This window comes from Orcinus orca, chromosome 18 (genome assembly GCF_937001465.1).
Source record: "Orcinus orca chromosome 18, mOrcOrc1.1, whole genome shotgun sequence".
NCBI lineage: Eukaryota > Metazoa > Chordata > Mammalia > Artiodactyla > Delphinidae > Orcinus > Orcinus orca.
Window position 1 is genome coordinate 14600271 of NC_064576.1, and position 21844 is coordinate 14622114.

A 21844-nucleotide genomic window follows, 5' to 3' on the forward strand; every position below is an offset into this window, starting at 1 on the left:
TTTTTTTTAACTGTTTTCATGCCTAAATCGCATAGTGGTATTTATGGAGACTGTTGTTGTTCATGAAAACCTTTATTTACACAAAGTTGTATTTAATAGTAAGCTTCAGTGATTGGATCTATAAAGTTAAATCTAGGAGAAAAGAATGTATTTGAGAAAGAGAATGTTTATATTTTTAAGTGACCCATCTAATCATATTCATTATAATTATGTTAACTAAAGAAAAATGTAAATGGAGTCCATGCTACATACAGACTCACTCATTGTGTTGTAGAGTTGTGATTGTTCATAACAGTATTAAAGAAAATAGATGTTTGGGATAAAACTTGAAATTTTTCATTGTTTTTAGTAATTTTGGGGAGAATTTGTTACCGTTCATTCAAAGTCTTTTTCGTAATACATTTCCCTTTTTTCTTTAGTATGTATTATAGCAGTTTTAATAAGACCTGGTTTGATATTTTCAGTGCTTTTGTATTGAGAAATGCCCATAGAATTATTCCATAGATTACCCTGGTCTTAACTAGTATAAAAGGAGTAAGGATTTCAGGTGTCTTTACGAAGGAATTGCCACAGATACACCAGTGTCAAGAGCTGAAGGGCTCTTTATAAACTTGATCCTGGATATCTCTTTTACCTATTTACTTTTTAAAGAATTTTCATTTGACTGTATTGTATACTTGAAATTTACTGAGACAGCAGATACACACACAAAGGACAACTACATAATGGACATGTTAAGTGGTTTTCCTACAGTAATTATTTCCCACTGTATATTTATATCAAAGCAACATGTTATACACCTTAAATGTATACACTTTTTATTAAAAAACAATTAAAATCATCCTTGAAAGCCAAAACCAAACAATTTAAATTGAAAATTTTCACTTCTTTTACCTAGTTGCTACTTATTTAGACCTTCTGTTTCTTGGCAGTACTTTTCTTGGCAAAATGGAAGATGTGTCATCATCTTTTCTTTTCTTTTTCTTTTCTTTTTTTTTTTTTTTTTGCGGTACGCGGGCCTCTCACTGTTATGGCCTCTCCCGTTGTGGAGCGCAGGCTCAGCGGCCACGGCTCACGGACCCAGCCGCTCTGTGGCATGTGGGATCTTCCCAGACCGGGGCACGAACCTGTGTGCCCTGCATCGGCAGGCAGACTCTCAACCACAGCGCCACCAGGAAAGCCCTCATCATCTTTTCTTGAGCAGAGTCTTGTGAATCTCGGGGGCCTGTGAACCCAGGGACCTGGCATCTCACTGTCTGTGTTTGGCTACAGCATCTGAGCCGGTTTCCTCCTGGGTGACGTGGAAATGGCAGTGGTGCCCGTACACTCTAGTCAGGGGTCTTCCTTGTCGTTCATCATCATCTTTGTTATTCTGTTGCACCTTCTACTATTTAGGAGATGGGTACTCAGGTTCCCACAGATTAGCTAGATGCTTGTCTCTCCAGATCATGCTTAGCTCCCATAAATAAATAGGAAATTTCACCAGAAGTGCACTGTGAAAACCTTTCATTAGGTCTCATGGTTCAGTCAAACAGATCGCTCTTTGCTGCACAGGTGAGCCATTGTCTACCAGTTTTTCTTCCTCTTCCCACTAACACTTGGCGTTGCCGTTGGGAAATCTGATATAATCTGGCACATTTGCTTCGATGAATGTAAACATGTCCCAAAGCCATTAATTTGTTGGCTTGATTAGGGTAAGAGAATTGTTCTTTAGGAAGTCAGCTATTGTTGGGATTATACCATAGACGTGACCTGAAATTCCAGAAACGTGGGAAAGACCAGTCTCCTCAGGCACAGCCTTACATCGAGGATCCTTTTTAGGAGCAGAAATGTGACACTTCTTAGCAGGTTGCAGGTGGGCTAGTTCCTTAGGGGAAAAGCTGGTACTGCACAGCAGCTCTGAAAAGCCCCTCTGATCTTTGGGGTTTGTGCCCCCCCCGCTAATCCCTGGTCCTGGGGAGAAATCAGGTTGGGTGTTAGAAATGGAATGGCTGCTAAGTCACAGTTGTAACTTTGAATGATCTTGTGGGATGTATCATATGTAAGAATGACTTGTCGTTTATCTACCTTTCAACTGCTTTGGTAAAATTACTTTTGATCACTGCTTTTTAAAAAAATTGTAGTAAAATATACACAACATCAAATTGTCCATGTTAACTCTTTTTAAGTGCACTGTTTAGTGACATTAGGCACGTTCACATTGTTGTGCAGCCATCATCGCTATTCGTCTCCAGAACTTTTTCATCTTCCCAAACTGAACCTCTGCACCCTTTAAACACTAACTCCCCACCCCCTCTCCCCTCAGCCGTCACCGTTCTACTTCTCTCTATGAATTTGACTGCGCTAGGTGCCTCACAGAAGTGGAATCATAAATGTTTGTCACTTTGTGTCTGGCTTACGTCATGTAGCACAGTGTCTTCAAGGTTCATCCATGTTGTCGCAGGTGCCAGCATTTCCTTCCTTTTCAAGGCTGAGTAATGCTCCATTATAGGTGTTGTGTATCCATTCATCTGTCAGTGGACATTTGCGTTGTTTCTACCTTTTGGCTGAATAATGCTGCTGTGAGCATGGGTGTTCACGTCTGTGCTTTCAGTTCTTTTGAGTACATCCCCAGGAAGTTGACTTGCTGTATTATATGCTGATTTTATGTTTAGCATTCGGAGGAACGTCCTACTCTTCCGCTGTGGCTGCATCATTTTACATTCACACTTGATCACTGATTTTTCTGTCTAACTTGAGGACTAAATGAGAAGTTTCTATGAACTGTGACGCTTTGTTTGGATCAGTGGCTCCAGTTGTTGGTTTGTAGAAACAGCTCATGATGGTCTCTTCAGGTTCCTCAAATCTCTAGAGCATTTTTTCGAACTTCTTACCAAATAAAGGGATTGTGGAACACGGGCTCTGTTTTGTGTAAAGTCAGCAGACTGGCATTACAAACACAGGTTCCTCAAAGCAATAGTGTTTTAAACATTATATTCACTCATTTTGGGAAATCGCCCCCAGTCCCTGGTGATATTCCCAGCGTGAGTTGCTATCACCTTTACAGTAAGACCAGTGTCTTAATTCCTGTCTTTCTTTGTTCTTGGTTGGGACAGAGAAGAAGGAGAACTCATCCGGCTTCAGATCTCAAAGGGTAACTTCCCCAGCTCAGAGCATGGGAGGTGGGCCCGGGCTGGGGGAAGGTGGTAACTTCAAGCCAGCTGAGCCTGGATTGAAGACAGCTGTTGATCTCCAACCCCAGTCAGTAGTGAGAATGTATCTCCCAGTTTCCAGTCCTGCCCTTGTCTTTGTGCCTGCATGTTACAGGTGTTCTGACCTGGGGCAGACAGCATGCTAATCTCTCTAAGCAGGTTGATCTTGTCACATGGCACAGAGATTTTACGTATTATAAAATGCATAGGGCACAGATAGTTTTCCTTAAGAGGCTCTGTAATAGCCTAGTGGACTGTAGGTTTCCTGACTTTGTGTGCAGTTTGTAGAGCTGCGGCCGTTCCCCATGGTGGGTCCTGGCGATGGATGGTTTGCTCTGAACGCCAGGTAAAGCCAGAGCAGATAGTCATTGAGCTCACTGAGTGTTCTCTGCTGCTTGTTTACCCAGTGCAGACTTTCTTGCAGAATCTAATTAGTTCAAGCAGATTTCTTATTGTGGCTGAAATCATCACTCTCTTTACTGTTACTGTTACTGTTACACTCTCTTTACTCTTTACTGTTACTGTTACTGTTACCCAAAGGATAGTTTGCAGGAGAGATTTGTCATTCTTTGTTTCAGCTTCTAAGATGAGTTGACTCCCTGCAAACACCCTAGTTTCCCTTTATCCTTTATTGTAGATCTGTCTTACAAGAATTTATGTACAGTTAATCCTGGATATTTGTAGATTTTGTGTTTGCGAATTTGCCTACTTGCTAAAATTTATTTGTAATTCTAAAAATCAATACTTGGGGCTCTTTCATGGTCTTCTGCGGGTGTGCACATGGTCTCTTAAAGTTTTTTGTCATCTGACATGCATATTCCCAGCTGGGGTGAAAACAGTATGTGCCTGTTCTCATACTATGGAACAGATGCCCTCTTTGTGGTCAACTTAGTGCCTTGCTTTCCACATTTTTGTATTTTTTGGGGGGTGATTTTGTAGTTTAAAATGGCCCCTAAAGAGGGCTGAAGTGCTGTCTGTTCCTTAGCTGAGGAAGACTGTCATGTGTCTTATGGAGAAAATATGTGTGTAGGTGAGTAAGCTTGGTTCAGATATGTGTTACAGTGCTGCTGGCTGTGAGGCCAATGTTAATGAATTTACAACAGCGATTAAATAAGGTTAAGTAGAAACATACGTAAAACAAGGTTATGTAAGTATTGAGATGGTGACCAAAGCCTGCCAGAACCCTAGCCCTGTACTTCCCTCAGGAGCAGTGAATATTCACTAGTTGACATTCATAGTGACTGTAGAACATGAACATTGTCAGTAATGAGAATCGACTACTGACTCGAGGAGGTTGTTTCTGTAGATCAACATCCTGCCTAGAGAAATATTCTTACTTACCTTAGATCTATTTTCAGTCATCTAAGTGATGTAGTTCTATTTTCAGTTTTGGGGGACATACATGCTTGCTGTATCCACACTTTCTATTTCATGGTTTCAGGTAACCATCATCTTTCTGAGTGAAGGACCCTTTCTCTTTCCTTTAATCCTGTCTCTTAAGACTCCCTCCTCCTCTCAACCATTTTATTTCTTTTTCAGACACTTCAGCTCAGTCATATATATATATATATATATAAATTTATTGATTTATTTTTATTTTTGGCTGTGTTGGGGCTTCGTTGCTGAGCGCGGGCTTTCTCTACTTGCGGTGAGGGGGTTTCTCACTGCGGTGGCTTCTCTTGTTGCGGAGCACGGGCCCTAGGCGCGGGGACTTCAGTAGTTGCGGCCTGCGGGCTCAGTAGTTGTGGCTCGCGGGCTCTAGAGCACAGGCTCAGCAGTTGTGGCACATGGGCTTAGTTGCTCCGTGGCATGTGGGATCTTCCCGGACCAGGGCTTGAACCCATGTTCCCTGCAGTGGCAGGTGGATTCTTAACCACTGCGCCACCAGGGAAGTCCCAGCTCAGTTACATTTTAAGATCAGTGGTCAGGACAGCAGGCATCCTTTCTCACAGAGCCTAAGCAGGAAGTAGAAGGAGGCCTTCCAGGGTGCAGGGAGTGACCAAGTTTGCAGACTCCTCCGAGCGATGTCTGCTGTCCTGTGCGTAAATGGAGCCTGACTTTAAAAAAATCTGTGCACTGAGTGTGCTAAGTGTGAGGCGGGAAGGAAAGGTTCACCTCCTGCAGCACCTCCCTCTTCATCCCACCCTTCCAGTTTCATCTCCCTCTGAATTTGCTCCTTGGAGTGTGGAAAGCCGAGAGTAGAAAGCTTTGTCACTGCCTCAGCCATGTGATGTTGTGTTCATAGCTCTCAGAACTTTTGTTTTTATTTAAAGCTAATTCTGTTTCGGTACAGACAGTATATTGCTTTAAATTTAGACTGGACAATATGAAATGACAGATGTTCAACTGATTTGGGCTTATAAAGCAGCAGTTTCGTAGGGTTCAATCTGATATCTTGCTTACTAGTCTGTGGTTGTATTGTATTTTCTTTCTGAAAATATTGAGGGACCAGCATCTCGAGTATTGTTAAAGTGAAACAGTGTGGTATTTATGGAAATAGAGGGACTCCCTTGAAGCACGTGACACTTTGTTTGGACTTTCTCTTCTAATGGTATTTTCTAACTTTCTGACAAAATTAGAATGAACTAGTAATGCTTCTTACACTGTTCCACACTTTTACAATATTTTAAACACACTTTTTTCCTTCTTTCTCTTTTATTTCTGATATAAACTTGAATTGGATCTGTGCATTTTGTGAAGAGTTAATCTCATCAGGGGGCAATGGCAGTTGTTCTAATTTGCTAGGGGAGAGCTAAGAGGAGCCGTTGGGTGAAGGTTTAATTTTCTGTGGGTGCTCCTAACAAAGCAGCTTAAGGAAGGAGAGGAGACGCTGTTTGGTTTAGCTTTGTTCAAAGGGGATGTTTCTGCTGCTGGAGAGTAACGGGTGTCAGCTGTATTCTACCACCTTAACTGTCTGCTGTGTGGGGTGCAGTGCAGGCTAGAAGGGAATGCTTAGCTCAGTGATTCCCAAACTGCTGCACGATGGATTCATGAAAATTTAAAAACAACACTGATACCCAGGCCCTCTCCGCAGGCATTCCATTTTAATTGGTATGGGGGGGAATTTTATTTTATTTTATTTTTCACACGCAGCATGTGGGATCTTAGTTCCCTGACCAGGGATTGAACCCGTGCCCCCTCAGTGGAAGCGCCGAGTATTAACCACTGGACTGCCAGGGAAGTCCTTTTTTTTTTTTCTCTCTTTTTTTTTTGTATGGGGGGAATTTAAAAAGATGCCAGGTAATAGCCATAGGCCTCAAATGCATGTTCAGCTGAATTTTTTTTCTCATGTCTAATAACCAAGACCTTCCAGTACATAGGGTTATCATGTGGGCTGCAAGTTTAACCTTTCTCAGTGGAGATACTCCTTCATAATTGCAGCTGTAGACCTGAAGGGTGGTGGCTGTTCTGTAGGCCTCCTGTGTTTCAGATTCCGCGCTGGGAATCTCGTGTGCACCGAGCGATCAGGTGTTGAGCCCGGTGCACAGGTACTTTGTAGAAGACATTGTGGCAGGTCGGATAGGGTAGAAGACTGTGAGTGTGGACTCTGAGAACAGCCAGACCTGAGATCCAATCCTGACTTGGCTGTTTGCTAAACTGTGAGTGAACTCACTTCTCAGGGCCTCAGTTTCCTGAGTTGAAACGTTGGAGTAGAGAATATCTGCTTCATGGAGTTTTTTGAGCATTGGATAAAATAACTCCTGCAAAGCACTTTTTACAGAAGTCATTTATTAGATTTAGGAGGGTGGGCGTCATACGCATAACAAGACTCTGTAGTTTGACTGCTTTTGTATGAAGCCCAGCTTTCCTCTTTGTAGATGTTTGCCTTAGGCAAACTGCTCTAAGCCTTAATTTCCTCGTTTGAAACAGTACCCATGGGTGTCCCTTTTCTCAAAGATCAGTCTTGTACTGCCAGTTATCCAGTGCCTACCAACATGGTTGCAGTGAAGTGGGGCTATTCCACTATCAGCTACTCAGCCATTCATCAGAGCAGCAGTCTCTCCACTGCATTTTTTTGTTTTTTTTTGCTTTGCAGTACGCGGGCCTCTCACCGTTGTGCCCTCTCCCGTTGTGGAGCACAGGCTCCGGACGCGTAGGCTCAGCGGCCATGGCTCTCGGGGCCAGCTGCTCCACAGCATGTGGGATCTTCCCGGACCGGGCCACGAACCCGTGTCCCCTGCATCGGCAGGCGGACTCTCAACCACTGTGCCACCAGGGAAGCCCTGAGCATGCCAGTTTTGAGAAGATGGATTATAAATACTTTTTCTTTATTTTTTTTATTTTTTAGAAGTACGGAAACACGATACATTTTTTTAAAATGTTGATAGAAGTCTTTTTTCCTCCACCCTTTTGGGGGGCCAGTTGATTTGTATTGTCACTAAGATTATCTTCTCTTGCCGAACCCTAAAATGTATATTTATGCATGTTCTTGGATCTCCTTTCTCTCCCTGTCATGGCGTTTCCAGCACTCTCCATGGTTTTCCTTCTTCCTGTTGCCCTACTAGCTCACCTTTGCCACAGCTGTGTGGTTCATCTTTCTGTTCACTTCTCTTGCTTGGTAAACCAGTCATCGGGGCTTCTCTTTCAAACGGAGCAGTTGGTGGTGGAAGGGTCTAAGGGTAAAGGGTCTTTCAGCCAGTATCTTGGAATGTGACCTCACTCTGAACATACGTCTATGAATTTGCCTTATCTATTCCTTGCGTTGATATCATAGACTTTATTAATTAAACTGTAGTCATTTTCCTAAAACAGTATATATTGACCACCATCTCACTCGTGTAAACGCCTATTTTTTAGTTCATTGTTTCAGATTTTCTGGGATGTTCTCAAGGACCTCAGGCACTTCTGGCCCCCCCACAGTGGGGAGTAGTATTTAGCATGCTGTGTGGTCACCAGCAAAGGGTCTGGCAGTCTTGGTGGCAAGACTTGTCATAATGGGGGCCTGGCCATATTCTGCTTGTCTTCACCCTGCTGGAGCTCTAGGGCTTAGGGGGATTCCCAGGGTGCTGCCTCAGGGACTCATCCCCCAGAGGGGATGAGGTCAGAGAATGTGAAGAAACTCCTGAGGAGTTCACGTCCTTAGCCTGACCTTGGGGTAGATATCACAGGCTCCCATCCCCCAGTGGTTCTCGCGGTCCGCGTTGTGACTGTCTCGTTCAGAGGCTCACTTGTCAGCTCTGTGTACGTGGCATTCTGGCGAATCCAGTAGGTTTTGTGGTATAATGGGAAAAGGTGGCCAGCAGAATTTAAACGACAGCTAACAGTTCTTCCAGGACAGGAGGTGAATGCCACATCCTTCAGAGCCTGCAGAGAGCTTCTGAGTAATTGTGTTGGCTCGCGTGCCAGCCGTGGAACATCAGGCCAACAACAGAAAAAGGCAGTGGAGTTGTCAGGTGAGAGAGCAGCATGTGGTTGATCTCGCATTGACTTTTTTTTCATTTCCTTCAGTAGGTTTTTTTCCTACAGAACCACAGAGGGAATGTGTTTAGTTTTATAGAGGTCAGTCGTGTTCATGGGGGTGGGTGGAAGATATTAGGCAGATTTTGGCTTCTCCCCTCAAAGCGGAGATTAATGGCTTTAGATTATGCAATCATGAAAGTAGGTGTGACAGCATTACTAAGCACCTCTGGGCAACAATATGGGAAAAATACAGCAATGTTCTGCTTTAGGTGAGCTAAACATATTCTCACCCTAGTTGCCTGTTGGAGTAATACCCAGTGTACCTAGAAACTGCATTGTCTGACAAGCTCAACTCTGGGGGGTAGGGCCGTGAACCAGGAAGTAAGCCAGAAGTGCAGAATAAGTGACACAGTGCCTGTTTTCTGTTCTGAAAGTCCTTTAGGTTCTTACTCAGAGCCTGTTTACTCTGACTCACTTACAGTATTACGAAGCCATATCCTAGTTGAGAAACAGCAGTAGTTAATGGTGAGATAGTCTGTTGAAGGGATAGCCTGATGGCAAAGGGACAGGATAGAATGACAATGTATGAAAACCCCAAAAAGCATGGCCATTTGGGGCACTTCGCAGGAGGGAGGAGCGTCTACACACTGAGGATCATCAGCCTCGGAAAAGAGTCATGTTAGTGATGAGGAATCTTCATCATGAGGATGAAGAAGTACAGCTCCCATCTTCTGTTTTAAAGGACTATTGGAGAACGGTTTGGGGAGCGTTTCTACTAAAATGAAGATTGGATTCTTAAAGGGATAATACTTTTCACCAGTCTGGAAAACTCAGTTCTGTGGAAAGAACATACTTTTCTCCTCTGCTCCTTTGATGGTTATATTTATCTGCCCACACTTGGGTTTTGTGTTTCACGAAGTCTGCTGATTTAAAATAATTGAGGAAAGACACACTGTTTATTTTTCAAATGAATGACTAATATTTCTTGCATTTCTTTTTTAAAAAGTTGAACAAAATCGATGTTTTGGCCTAGATTATAGAGTTCTCCTATGACCCCATATGTAATTTAGCACCCCCCACCTCCCATGCCATAGGAACCCACCATAAATGGATCCTTGCTTGGGTGGAATTCACACTTCACAATTCATAACATTGTTCTTAAAGGCCATGCGGATTCTAGTATAATCGGTAATTAGATATTCAGATTGTTTTCTAGTTTTTATGTATTAACAAACAGCAGTGCAATGGACCTGATTAAAGCTAAACCTTTGGAGACATCCTTAATTTCTCAGGGTGTATACATTTTAAGCCTTTTGATATGCCAGATTTCCTTCTAGAGTTAACTGTACGTTCTCTTTAGTGAAACGAGATGGCCCTACACCCTTGCCAAACGTGGATGTCACATTTTGAGTTTCTTTGAATTTGAGTATTTGCGAATTTTCATTAGCCTTTTGTGTGTTTTGTAGTGAATTTCCTGTACATGTTCTTTGCCCTTTAAATAAATTGGTAGGCTTTTATAATATAATTCTTACCTATATTTAGTGTTCTTGATTTATTAAAGATTAACAGCTTACTAACTAATTTATGTCTGACATACATGGTGCAAATTTGATTCCAGTTTTTTGCCTTTTATTCTCATGGTGGAACTATTTTCTTTCACAAGGAAAACAGATTTAACCAAAAAGTATCCCCTTGTAAAATGTCAACTTAAAGGAAAATAGAACCAAAACATTAGCATTCATTTGTATGTTTTTCTCTACACTGGATGTGACGTGTTTTTAACTATAACATATACATTTTATTAGAACTGAACTTTAATTTTATACATTAATGAGGAGCAGTGTGTGGACTGAAAAAAAAAAAGCACAACCTAGCAGTTGAGAGTTATATTTTATTTAGCGGACTCTGTCAGGACCTCAAGCCCTGGAGACAGGATGCTCGCATCTCTCTGAGGGACTACTCTGAAGAGCAAGGGGGTGCAGGGGGCGAGGCAGGATACAAAGGGGTTTTTGCAACAAGGACTGGGTAGCCAGAACATCAAAAGACTACTGTTCATTAAAGAAAACCAGACATCTCAAGGTAATGAAATTAGCTTTTTTCTGTGTATAGCAAGATACAAGTCTGGGCTCATTGAAATCGTTCCTTTGATGTGCACCCCAGCTATCTGGGGCCAATATCCTGTGCTTTCTCATCCTTAGTCTCCTCAGGGTGCACGACAGGGGTGGCTGCAGCAGTTGACTGCCTCATGACCAACCAGCATTCTGTTTCCATCCCGAGTTCCCTCAGGGGACCGGCAGTAATGTGGCAGCTTGGTGGCTGCAACATCCTTTGTTTAATGACTTGGCAGGTAACATTTCTCTCCTTCAAAAGTTGTAACTTTGCTTCATTCAAAACAAAAGCCAAAACCAAGTAACTGAGTGCCCATTCTTTGTCAGGTATGAATACTTTCAGTTTATTTTCTTATGTGCAAAATAGGAAAAAATTCTTACAAATAAGGTTGTTTTCTATTCAGTGTCTGGCTTGTAGTATGTGCTGAATAAATGGTAGCTGTTTTTATGATCATGATGACATAAATGACTATGATGTCTGTGCACTCAACTAGCTGATAGCTCTTGAGGGCAATAGACATGTAATTGATTACCCATATTATTTCCCTTGTGATATTTTATTTGTTTCCAATATTAACATTGGAAATATGTTAATTTCCAAATAGTTGGGCTTTTTAGATAAGGTATAAATTATTGATTTCTAACTTAATTCTTGTCATCAGAGAACATTCTGAGTACCATTTTTATATTTAGAAATTTATTGAGATTTATTTTATGGCCCCAGCATATGGTCTTGGTGAATTTACAATGTGTAGTTGAAAAAAACCTGTCCTATAATTGTTGGGTGTGGTGTTCCATAAATGTCAGTTAGATTAAGTTGGTTACTTGTTATTCAAATCTTCTGTATTGTTACTGATTTTTTGGGGGGGATGGTGTCTACTTGTTACATTGACTGAGAAGAAGGATGTTAAAAACTCCTGCTATGATTGTGGGGTTTTCTGATTTTTCTCCATAGTTCTGTTGCTGTCTCATATACGTTGCAGCTCGGTAATTAGATCCATACACATTTAGGAGTGGTGAATTGACTATCCTATCATTATGAAATGTCCTTCTTAATCTCTGGTAGTTTAATTCCTTGACTCAAAAATCAATTTTGATAATAATATAACCTCACATGATTTCTTGCGCCTACTGTTTGCATGCCACATCTTTTTCCATCCTTTTACTTTAAAAAGTGTATCTCACATATACAACAAGCTGGATCTTTCTTTTATTAATCTATTGTGAGTGTGGCAGTCCCTGGCTTTTAACTGGAGTGTTAGTATGTTTGCTTTTAGTGTAAATATTGATGTGATGGGACTTAAGCCTTTTACTTACTGTTTATTTTCTATTTGTTTCATCTTCCTTTTTTTTGGGTGGCAGGGCTCCATTCCTGACTTATTTCAGTCGATCAGATATTTTTTAGTATTCCATTTTGATTCCTTTGTTGGCTTTTTAGCAGTATCTCGTATTTTTAATCTTGCTTTAGTGATTAAAATAGGCATCTTGTTATTACAGTCTTTTTTTGCATGTTAGTATTGGATTACTTTACATAAAATGTAAGAAACATATAGGAGTAACATCCTATCCCTTGTACTATTGTTATCTATTTTACATCTACATACATGGTACGGTGTTACCATTATTTTGCTTTTAAGCAGCCGTTTGTTTCGCAAAGAAATGGAAAGGAATAACACAATCTCTTATATTTACCTGTATCTTTGTTTGTCATTTTGGTTTCTCTATTTTTCTACAACTGAATTTCCATCTGGTACTATTTCCCTTTAGCTTGAAGAATATCCGTTATAATTTCTTAAAGATCAGGTTGGGTGGTGAGAAAGTCTCTGAGACTTTGTCTGAAAATGTCTCAATTTCACCCTCATCATTTGAAGGATATTTACTTTTGTTGGTTATAGAATTTGGGGTTGACAGTTATTCTTTTCTTTCAGCACTCTGTAAATTTTGTTCCACTATCTCCTCCTCCTTTTAAACTGAGGTATAATCGATATACAGCATATTAGTTTCAGATATTCAGCAAAATGATTCAGTATTTTTGTGTGTGAGTGTATATATATATATAGTGTATAGTATGTATGTGTATATGTGCGTGTGTGTATAGAAACGATCACCACAGTAAGCCTAGTTAACATCCATCACCATACATAGTTACAGAATTGAGTTTGTTAAGTCAGCTATTAGTTGTATTATTTTTCTTCTGTATGTAATGCAGTTGTTTTTCGTGGGCTGCTTTCAAGACTGTTACTTTCTGGTTTTCAGCATTTTGACTGTGATGTGCCCAAGCATAGGTCTCTTTGTTTTGATCCTTTCTGGGGTTTGCTAAGATTCTTAGGTATCTAAATTAATATTTTCTACCAAACTTGGAAAAATTTCAACCATTATTCCCTCAAATATTTTTTCTTCCCTATTTTGTCATCTTCTCCCAGGACTCCAATTACATGTGTGTTTCATTGCTTGTATGCTCCCATTAAACCCTTAGGCTTTCTTTTCTTCAATCAATCTTGCTCTCGTTCTCTGTTTTCTGTTTGTTCTTCAGGTTGTAAACTTAAAGAAAGGTTTAATGAATCTGGGCACAGAGCAATGGAAATTATCCGATATTAAAGTTATCTAGTGAATTTTTCATATTGTACTTTTTAGTTCTAGAATTTCTGTTTACTTCTTTTTGATAGTGTCCATCTCTCTTCTGAAATTACCTATCCAGAGAATTCCCTGGTTATCCAGTGGTTAAGACTCTGTGCTTCCACTGCCGGGGGCCTGGGTTTGATCCCTGGTTGGGGAGCTAAGATCCCACAAGCTGTGTGGCGAGGCCAAAAACAAAAAAAAAAAACAAAAAAAATTACCTATCCATTCACTTGTTATAACCATATTTTCCTTTAATTCCTTGAACATAATTATAATAGTTGTTTAATAGTTCTTGTCTGCTAATTCCAAAATCTGGATCATCTCAGGGTCTATTTCTAATGCTTGTATTTTTTTCCTCTTGATTATGGGTCAAATGTTCTTGCTTCTTTGCAGGTCTAATAATTGTCTTATTATGTTGGGTGTTATGAAGTTTACATTATATATAGGAAGTCTGGATTAAAGGGTATTTGTTCTGATAGGGAATTCCTGGTAGATTGGTCTTGTTAGGATTGGCTTATTCATTCTTTCTATCTTTCTGTTTGTCTTGTCTGTCTATCTGGGGCAATTATTTTCATTTTGAACTTAGTCCAAGTGCATGGCTCTACAGCGTAAGGCATGGCCTTCCTGGCAGCTAAGTGAATGTCTGAGGCGCTTAAGAAGAACTCCTTCTTCTAGGTAGGCAGAAACTCTAGTCTCCTGGCATTGGCGTGACCTCACAGAGGCTTCATGGAGTCTGACCCTGCTCATGGACAGTGAAGTTCTGGCAAAGTCCCTTTGGTAAATCCCCACAAGATATTCTGGGTCTACCCTCTGCTTTTCCTCCCAAATTCCAGCCATTTCTGCAACTTAGAACAGTCATCTCTTCCTCTTCAGTTCAGTGAAACTTTAGTTCTGCTTGGGCAGAAGATACCCCCAGGCAGAAAGGCAGGCCAGTAGTCCCAGGCTCTCTTCTCTAGGCTTACAGTTCAGCCCTGCTTGTCATTCAGTGCCTGAAAACAGCTGCTTCCTATATTTTGTCCACCTTTGCAGTTTTACAGTGGCGGGCGAGTCCAGCACCAATTATTCTTTCATGGTTGGAAACAGAAATCTGGTAGTTGGCTTGTAAGCTGTGTCTTCTCATTAATAATATTACTGTCACTTCATGTTCTGTTTTTTATCCTGTGTGGAATATGACTGATTTTCTTTTGACAGATCCTTGATTTCTCTTTTGGCTGCAGTGTTTTGTTTTTTTGTTTTGTTCGTTTGTTTGTTTTTAGAATTTAAAACATATTTTAGGGCTTCCCTGGTGGCGCAGTGGTTGAGAGTCCGCCTGCCGATGCAGGGGACACGGGTTCGTGCCCCGGTCCGGGAAGATCCCACATGCCGCGGAGCGGCTGGGCCCGTGAGCCATGGCTGCTGAGCCTGCGCGTCCGGAGCCTGTGCTCCGCAACGGGAGAGACCACAACAGTGAGAGGCCCGCGTACCGCAAAACAAACAAACAAAAAAACCGTATTTTAATGAGAACACTTTCTCACCATCTTTAAATAGAAATGACTTGCCCTTTTTACTCTGGAGCTGCGAGGCCATCAGGACTTACTCACTTCCTGGCCCGTGGGGTTCTGAAGCCGCCCCACCAGCAGCTCTGCAGCGCTCCTGAGACACGCGCTGGACACGTCCTCCTCTGTTGGGAGACCTTGTGGCAGCCTCAGGGGCTTGATTCTTATCAGATGTTTAACCCCTTTCAGTTTTGCTTTCACCGAAGGGGCATTCTTGTGAACTTGAAGGGTATGTGCTTTTTGTAACCCAAGCACCTTTATTACATCTTTCTCCCAACGTGGACGCCTCTTTGTACTTTATATTCTGGCAACAATATGCAGTTTATGAGGTCGCTGTGGATCCCCACCATGTTTTTCACGATCTTCAGGTGAAGGCTGGAAAACTTTATCTGGAATTCTTGACTTCGCAAATTTGTGACGAATCCAGTCTGTACAAACGAGGGGCTCCACACCTTTTGTCACCATTTGTAGTCTGCCTGTGGGCCTCTGAACTATTGAGCGCAAAATCCCTGCCATGAGTGTGGTGACTGTTCTCCTTTAGGGACAGCAGTTCCTAAATGTCTTTCAGCCTGAAGCTCCCCACTCAGGGGAGCCAGAGTAGAGAAAGGACTTGTTTTTTGTTTTTAAATTAATTAATTAATCAATTAATTTATTTTTGGCTGTGTTGGGTCTTCGTTGCTGCGCGCAGGCTTTCTCTAGTTGCGGCAGGCAGGGGCTACTCTTTGTTGCGGTTCGCGGGCTTCTCATTGTGGTGGCTTCTCTTATTGTGGATCTCAGGCTGTAGGTGCGTGGACTTCAGTAGTTGTGGTGCACAGGCTCAGTAGTTGTGGCTCGCGGGCTCTAGAGCGTAGGCTCAGTAGTTCTGGTGCACTGGCTTAGTTGTTCCGCGGCCTGTGGGATCTTTCCGGGCCAGGGCTTGAACCCCCATCCCCTGCACTGGCAGGTGGATTCCTTACTGCGGCGCCACGAGGGAAGTCCCTGGCTGCAGTGTTATATTTGATTCATGTTAACTTTTGTTCCAGAACCAGCCTTTTGGTCCATCAATTCCAATTATGTGCAGTTGTCTTGATTTTTTTTGATGATCAGTTTAAACTCAGAGTTTGGTACACCATTCTGCCTACTTTTAGTTGTTCAAATTAGGGATAAACTAGCTACTTCCTTCAAATAAGTATTTTCTTCATGAGGGATTAACATGTATTTGTATGTAAAACAGGCTTTAAACCTATTTTCAAGAGAGCTTTCAGAAGTTAAGGCACAGTATGGTTTCTTCCTTTCCTGTAGTGGCATCTCCCTCCCTCCCTCCCTCCCTCCCTCCGCCGCTCATATTTGCAAAGCGTTTTTTACCTTTCAGAGCGTTTTCCGTGGCCCTTTGCTGCCGCTCACACATCCCTACTGCACGGTCTGGCTACCTCTTGACTGTTTCATTGACCCCTAACTCTCCTTTCTTCCAAAAATCTCCTGGCCAGTCACTTCCTCAGGTTAATTTTCCTAAAGCTGAGTTTCTCTAATGTGAAAAAACACTGACCGTTCCATGTTGCCTTCCAAAGTCCTTAGCTATTTCCCAGACCACCTTTCTAGCCAGATTTTGCATTTTCCCTCCCTGGAGTCTCTGCATGGGTTCCTCCCACCCACAGTGCCCTTCCCTTCTCTCCATATACTTTATCCTTTTCGTCGTCCTAGCTCCTCCCTCACCACAGTGTCACTTGGTAGAAACCTTCACCAGTTCCCTGTGCCACCGTATTTACTGTTCACACCTGTATCACAGGTGTTGGCATATATCTTGTCCCATCTCCAAAGACAAGAAGACATGACTATCAGTAAATGTATCACCAGGAGCACCTGGTTTCCTCCACGTAGTAGATAACAAATCTGCCATTCACCTCTCCTACGTACCCTATGATCTTATGCACCGCGAAGAGTTATTTCCGTTCAGAGAATGAGGAAACTGAGAATACAGTGTGGAAATGACGTCACACACAAAATGAATTGTTGATTGCAGGCAGCTTCCCTGCCTTCATCTGATACGGCCTAAAATTCCTTTAGTTGGCTTCTAAGTATGAACCTACATCCCTTTATATTTTGGGGCATGTCCAGGTTCATCAAAAAAAAAAAAAAAAGGTGGGAGATTTTGCGTCGGCCTCTGTTTACTGTCCTTGTGGGCATGGCTGTCGCCACATTGAGGAGTCAAAGGGTAAACATGGGTTCCTAGAGCCCTGCTGTCAGGGGTCATGCTGCTCGTCCTGACACCACTCAAGACCCCGTGAAAACGTGCTCTGTTTTGTTGTGTTCTAAGAGTGACTTGGTATCACCGCAGGGATCCAATTCTCTGTTACCCTCTCTTGTTTCAGGCACTTTGCCTGAGTAACTTGGCCATGGGGAAGACCACCACAGGCCAGATAGTCAACCTGCTGTCCAACGATGTGAACAGGTTTGATCAGGTAAGCTGCCCCTGGGGGATCCTTTTCCATTCCCTGTCCTTACTGTGTTTAGCTTTTGGGGATGCCAGGTGGCCAGGATTCTTTTGAAGACATAAGACAAAGAGTTCTCTTTATTCAACTCTCATTTCTTCTGTGTGCCTATGAGATGTAACAATGTGTATTGTCCTTTAGATGAGAATTTAATTTTTCTAATAATAAATAGGCAGCAGTGTTCTTGCCCAGCGTGGTTAGCGTCTCTAAGGGTGCTCCTGGAGTGGCCCTGCTTGACAGGGGCGGACTGTGAGGAAGCCCTGAGCTCATTTGTGGGATGGACAAAACTGAACTCTTCCTGGCACTGCCGGTCCTCTTCTCCCTGGACGTCCCTGAGCATCACCTGGGGTGGATACTTGATTTCTGCTTTAGCAGGTTTAAAACCCACTGTGATCATTTCTGTTTAGGTTCCTGTCTGTTCTTTGACAGAAGATTGTTTCTAAATTGTGTCCTCACTGGTCTGGTTTTTATACATTCCTAAGAAGGCTTTGTTTTTCTTCTTTTAAGGTAACGATATTCTTGCACTTTCTGTGGGCAGGGCCACTGCAGGCTATCATAGTGACCATCCTGCTCTGGATGGAAATAGGAATATCATGTCTTGCTGGGATGGCGGTTCTAATTATTCTTCTGCCTTTGCAAAGCTGCATTGGGAAGTTGTTTTCATCACTCCGGTAAGAGAAACACTGGTGTAAAAAAGTGTTAATATGCAACTGGTAACATCCACCGTCTGCTTGATGCTTTTGTTCAAAAACAAAACAAAAATGCCTTCTTTGGTCTTTGCATGTGTTGTAGACCCTTTAGGCTTAGCCAGTAGATGCTCCAGCCTTAAGCTGAAGTTTGATCCTGAAGCGGGAAAGGTGACAGCATTGGCTGGCTCCTCCCGGCACCGTACCTGAACAAGCAGAGTGTCCTTAAGCGGAATGTACGTTGAACAGTGTTATTTAAGCATTATTAAATAGTAATGATCTTACAGGCTCAATTCCATATGCACCTATTTTTGTTATGCTTGTTTGTTAGAGCCATTTTCAGGTGTGTATATGTTTGCATCTTGTTTTTAATTCAATGTTTCCATTAAGCCCGAGGGCAAGATCCATCTTAAGTATGTCTTTATAAAGCCCCGCATTCCTAGCAGCCTGTGTGATGGAAAAGTGGCTGGTGAGGAAGAGCCTCACGCTGATTAGTTAGACTTGGAGCAGGTCCCAGAGGGTTGGAGGTGGGTCATTGTGCAGGTCGTCAGGTGATGGAGATGTTGTGCTGTTGGAAGCTCATTGAGTTCGTATGTGTGTGTGTGTGTGTGTGTGTGTGTGTACCTTTCCATGTTTTTTTTTTTTTTTTTTGCGGTACGCGAGCCTCTCACTGTTGTGGCCTCTGCCGTTGCGGAGCACAGGCTCCGGACGCGCAGGCTCAGTGGCCATGGCTCACGGGCCCAGCCGCTCCGCAGCATGTGGGATCTTCCCGGACCGGGGCACGAGCCCGCGTCCCCTGCATCGGCAGGAGGACTCCCAACCACTGCGCCACCAGGGAAGCCTCGTGTGGTATTTTTTTTTTTCTCTACTTGGAATTTTGTTTCCTCTTTTTGCTATGGAGAGATGTTCCTTATCCTTTGAGGCCCTGTTCCGATGCTACCGGGTCTCTGAAGGCTGTCTTGTTCTCCTTTCCCAGTGGAATTAACAGCCCCATCTTTTCTGCTCCCCAGCACTTTACTCCTATTTTATTACAGCACAGCCACTGTCTTCCTGTTAGAGTCGGGTGTCTTTCTGCCTCCCCTACCTGACCGTGACATCCTTGGGCAGATGGTTTGTATCTGATTAATTCTGGGTCTTCATTAGCGGATACTGCAAGTTCTCCAAGTTACTTCTTGAATTGGGCTGAATGGTTGGCTTCCTAATTGAAGTCTTCTCCATTTCTACTTTGAGTAGGACCTGCCTGTCTGCGCAAAAGAGCTGTAGGGAATCATTTGATCCCTGGTCTCTGGCTGTGCCACTGTTGCTGCTGATAAGGAAAGTTGGGCTGTGGTCACTAAGGCTCATCTCTCACATCTGTCCCTTAGGAGTAAGACTGCAGCTTTCACAGACACCAGGATCAGGACCATGAATGAAGTGATTACTGGCATCAGAATAATAAAAATGTATGGCTGGGAAAAGTCCTTTGCAGATCTTATTACCAGTTTGAGAAGGTAAGTGTTTGTATATATACAGCATATTTTCATAATTTATCTCATATTTACTGAATGGTTTAGAAGTCTTACCAAGTTTTCACATTAAGGTGAACTTAACTACTATCCACTCCACCCCCAACATGTGGCAGTGGGGTTAAGTAGAACAGTGGTTACGTCATTTTAACCTGCTCCTCCATTTACCATCTTCTTAAAGGAAAAAAAAATATGCCTCTTACTTATACAGAAATTAAATTCCAAGCATTTCTGTCTTTTAAAAAAATTATTTATTTACTCATTCATTCATTCATTCATTTATTTTTTTTTTGGCTGCACGTGGGCTTTCTCTGGTTGCAGCCAGCGGGGGCTACTCTTCAGCGCAGTCTTCTCATTGCCGTGGCTTCTCTTGTTGCGGAGCACGGGCTCTCGGTGAGCAGGCTGCAGGAGTTGTGGCACGTGGGCTCAGCAGTTGTGACGCACGGGCTTAGTTCCTCCGCGGCATGTGGGATCTTCCGGGACCAGGGCTCGAACCTGTGTTCCCTGCATTGGCAGGCGGATTCTTTTTTTTTTTTTTTTTTGCGGTACGTGGGCCTCTCACTGCTGTGGCCTCTCCCGTTGTGGAGCACAGGCTCCGGACGGGCAGGCTCAGCGGCCATGGCTCATGGGCCCAGCTGCTCCACGGCGTGCGGGATCCTCCCGGACCGGGGCATGAACCCGTGTCCCCTGCATCAGCAGGCGGACGGACTCTCAACCAGTGCGCCACCAGGGAAGCCCCCAAGTATTTCTTAATAGCACAGATTCCAAATAAACGATGATTTAAGATGTTGATGTCTAAAATGATATTTAAACTAAAAGTATAATTTATGTTAGTGTAGCACAAATGGGGAGATTATATAAAGGTTGGGTACTTATATTGGGCCAAACTTTATGAGTCAGTATTATTTATTCCAAACAAAGCCACAAATATATTTTTTGCTTTGCTTTGTTTGTAGAGTTTTTTTCCATCTTTGACTTAAATATCTGATGAGTGCTTATACTCCAGCCCAGGGTACTTAGAATTCTCTGGCAGCACCGTGTCACCTCTCACTTTGCACCTTTGTGGGTGCCCCTCCCTCTGCTGGGAATACACTCATCTTACTTCTTCTCTGGCCTCCGCCAAGCCCGACTGACTCCAGCTCATCTCCTCAGGGTCCACGTGCGTGTGACTTGCCCGGACTCTACTGCTCCGAGTTACACGCCTCTGCCCTGCGCTCCCGCGGGGGCCGTGCTGGCGCCTCTGTCTAATGTCTTGGTGTCTCACAATTTTGGGGTTGTTTTCTCTATTCTTTTATGGGTTTGTCAACTCCTGGAGGGGATGGGCTGTGTCTTTCTATCATCAGTGAGCAGCCCGGCACAGGACTTCTGGTAATGAATGGATGTTGACTGAATGTTCAAACCCAGTCTGATTGACCCAAAATGTTTAAAATGTGACACTAAGCCTCTGTTTAGTTGGAAGAGTGAAGTGGTGATGGAGTGTGTGGTCTTTGTGTCGGGCAGGCCCCCGGGTGTGCACTGTGTAGTATTTCCATGATGTGAGGGATGGTTTATCTTCACCTGCGTCCACTCCCTAGGAAGAGGCCACTCACACAGGGCACTTGAATTCATGTCTTGGATGTTGATGCTTCTTTTAAAATCTATTTCCTACTCTTTTCCAGGAAGGAAATTTCCAAGATTCTGAGAAGTTCCTACCTTAGAGGAATGAATTTGGCATCGTTTTTTGTTGCAAGCAAAATCATTGTTTTTGTCACCTTCACCACGTATGTGCTGCTTGGCAATGTGATCACGGCGAGCCGTGTGTTTGTGGCGGTGACACTGTATGGGGCTGTGCGGTTGACAGTCACCCTCTTCTTCCCTTCGGCCGTCGAGAAGGTGTCAGAGGCAGTCGTCAGCATCCGAAGAATCAAGGTTTGCTGACAAATAACTTTATTCACTTGTAGGTGGATTTTACCTAAAATGCCTCCTTTTATTTGGTGTCACTGTGTGCCGGTTAGGTGAGATCTAACTCTCACTGCCTGAGCTGGTGGTTGTTCCAGAAAGTCTTCAGTACTCCCGTCTTCTGACATAGGGTGCGTTATAAATATCTTAAGAGCCTGCTCATCTGTGGGCAGTAGTATAAGTACCAGCGGTACAGGGCTCTTGTCGAGTAATGACTGCAAGACGATTAAGTTGTCTGAAAGTAGGAGAAGCAAACAGATCTCATCTCCTATGCTAACTCCACTGACTAGGTGACAACTGTGTTCAGTCCCGGGGTGAATAGGATTCCTCTCTGGGCCGGGAGGGAATGAACATGCTGAGAGGTCTCTGTTCCTTGGGTACGAAGCATGGCCTC

The 21844-nt window shown here is 43.1% G+C and overlaps 1 protein-coding gene and 1 pseudogene across 3 annotated transcripts in view; one reads left to right on the top strand and one right to left on the bottom strand.

The window, feature by feature from the left end:
- The window catches only part of ABCC4 (ATP binding cassette subfamily C member 4), a 214174-nt gene that overhangs the window by 57073 nt on the left and 135257 nt on the right, over window positions 1–21844 (top strand). For all 3 annotated transcript variants that reach the window (XM_004273657.4, XM_049701021.1, XM_033435140.2), the window contains 4 exons: window positions 17202–17291; window positions 17829–17992; window positions 19372–19497; window positions 21171–21420. In XM_004273657.4, the coding sequence (XP_004273705.2) occupies window positions 17202–17291; window positions 17829–17992; window positions 19372–19497; window positions 21171–21420 (630 nt within the window). The remainder of the gene's footprint in view (window positions 1–17201; window positions 17292–17828; window positions 17993–19371; window positions 19498–21170; window positions 21421–21844) is intronic.
- On the bottom strand, window positions 14813–15452 carry LOC105748171 (39S ribosomal protein L30, mitochondrial-like; annotated as a pseudogene).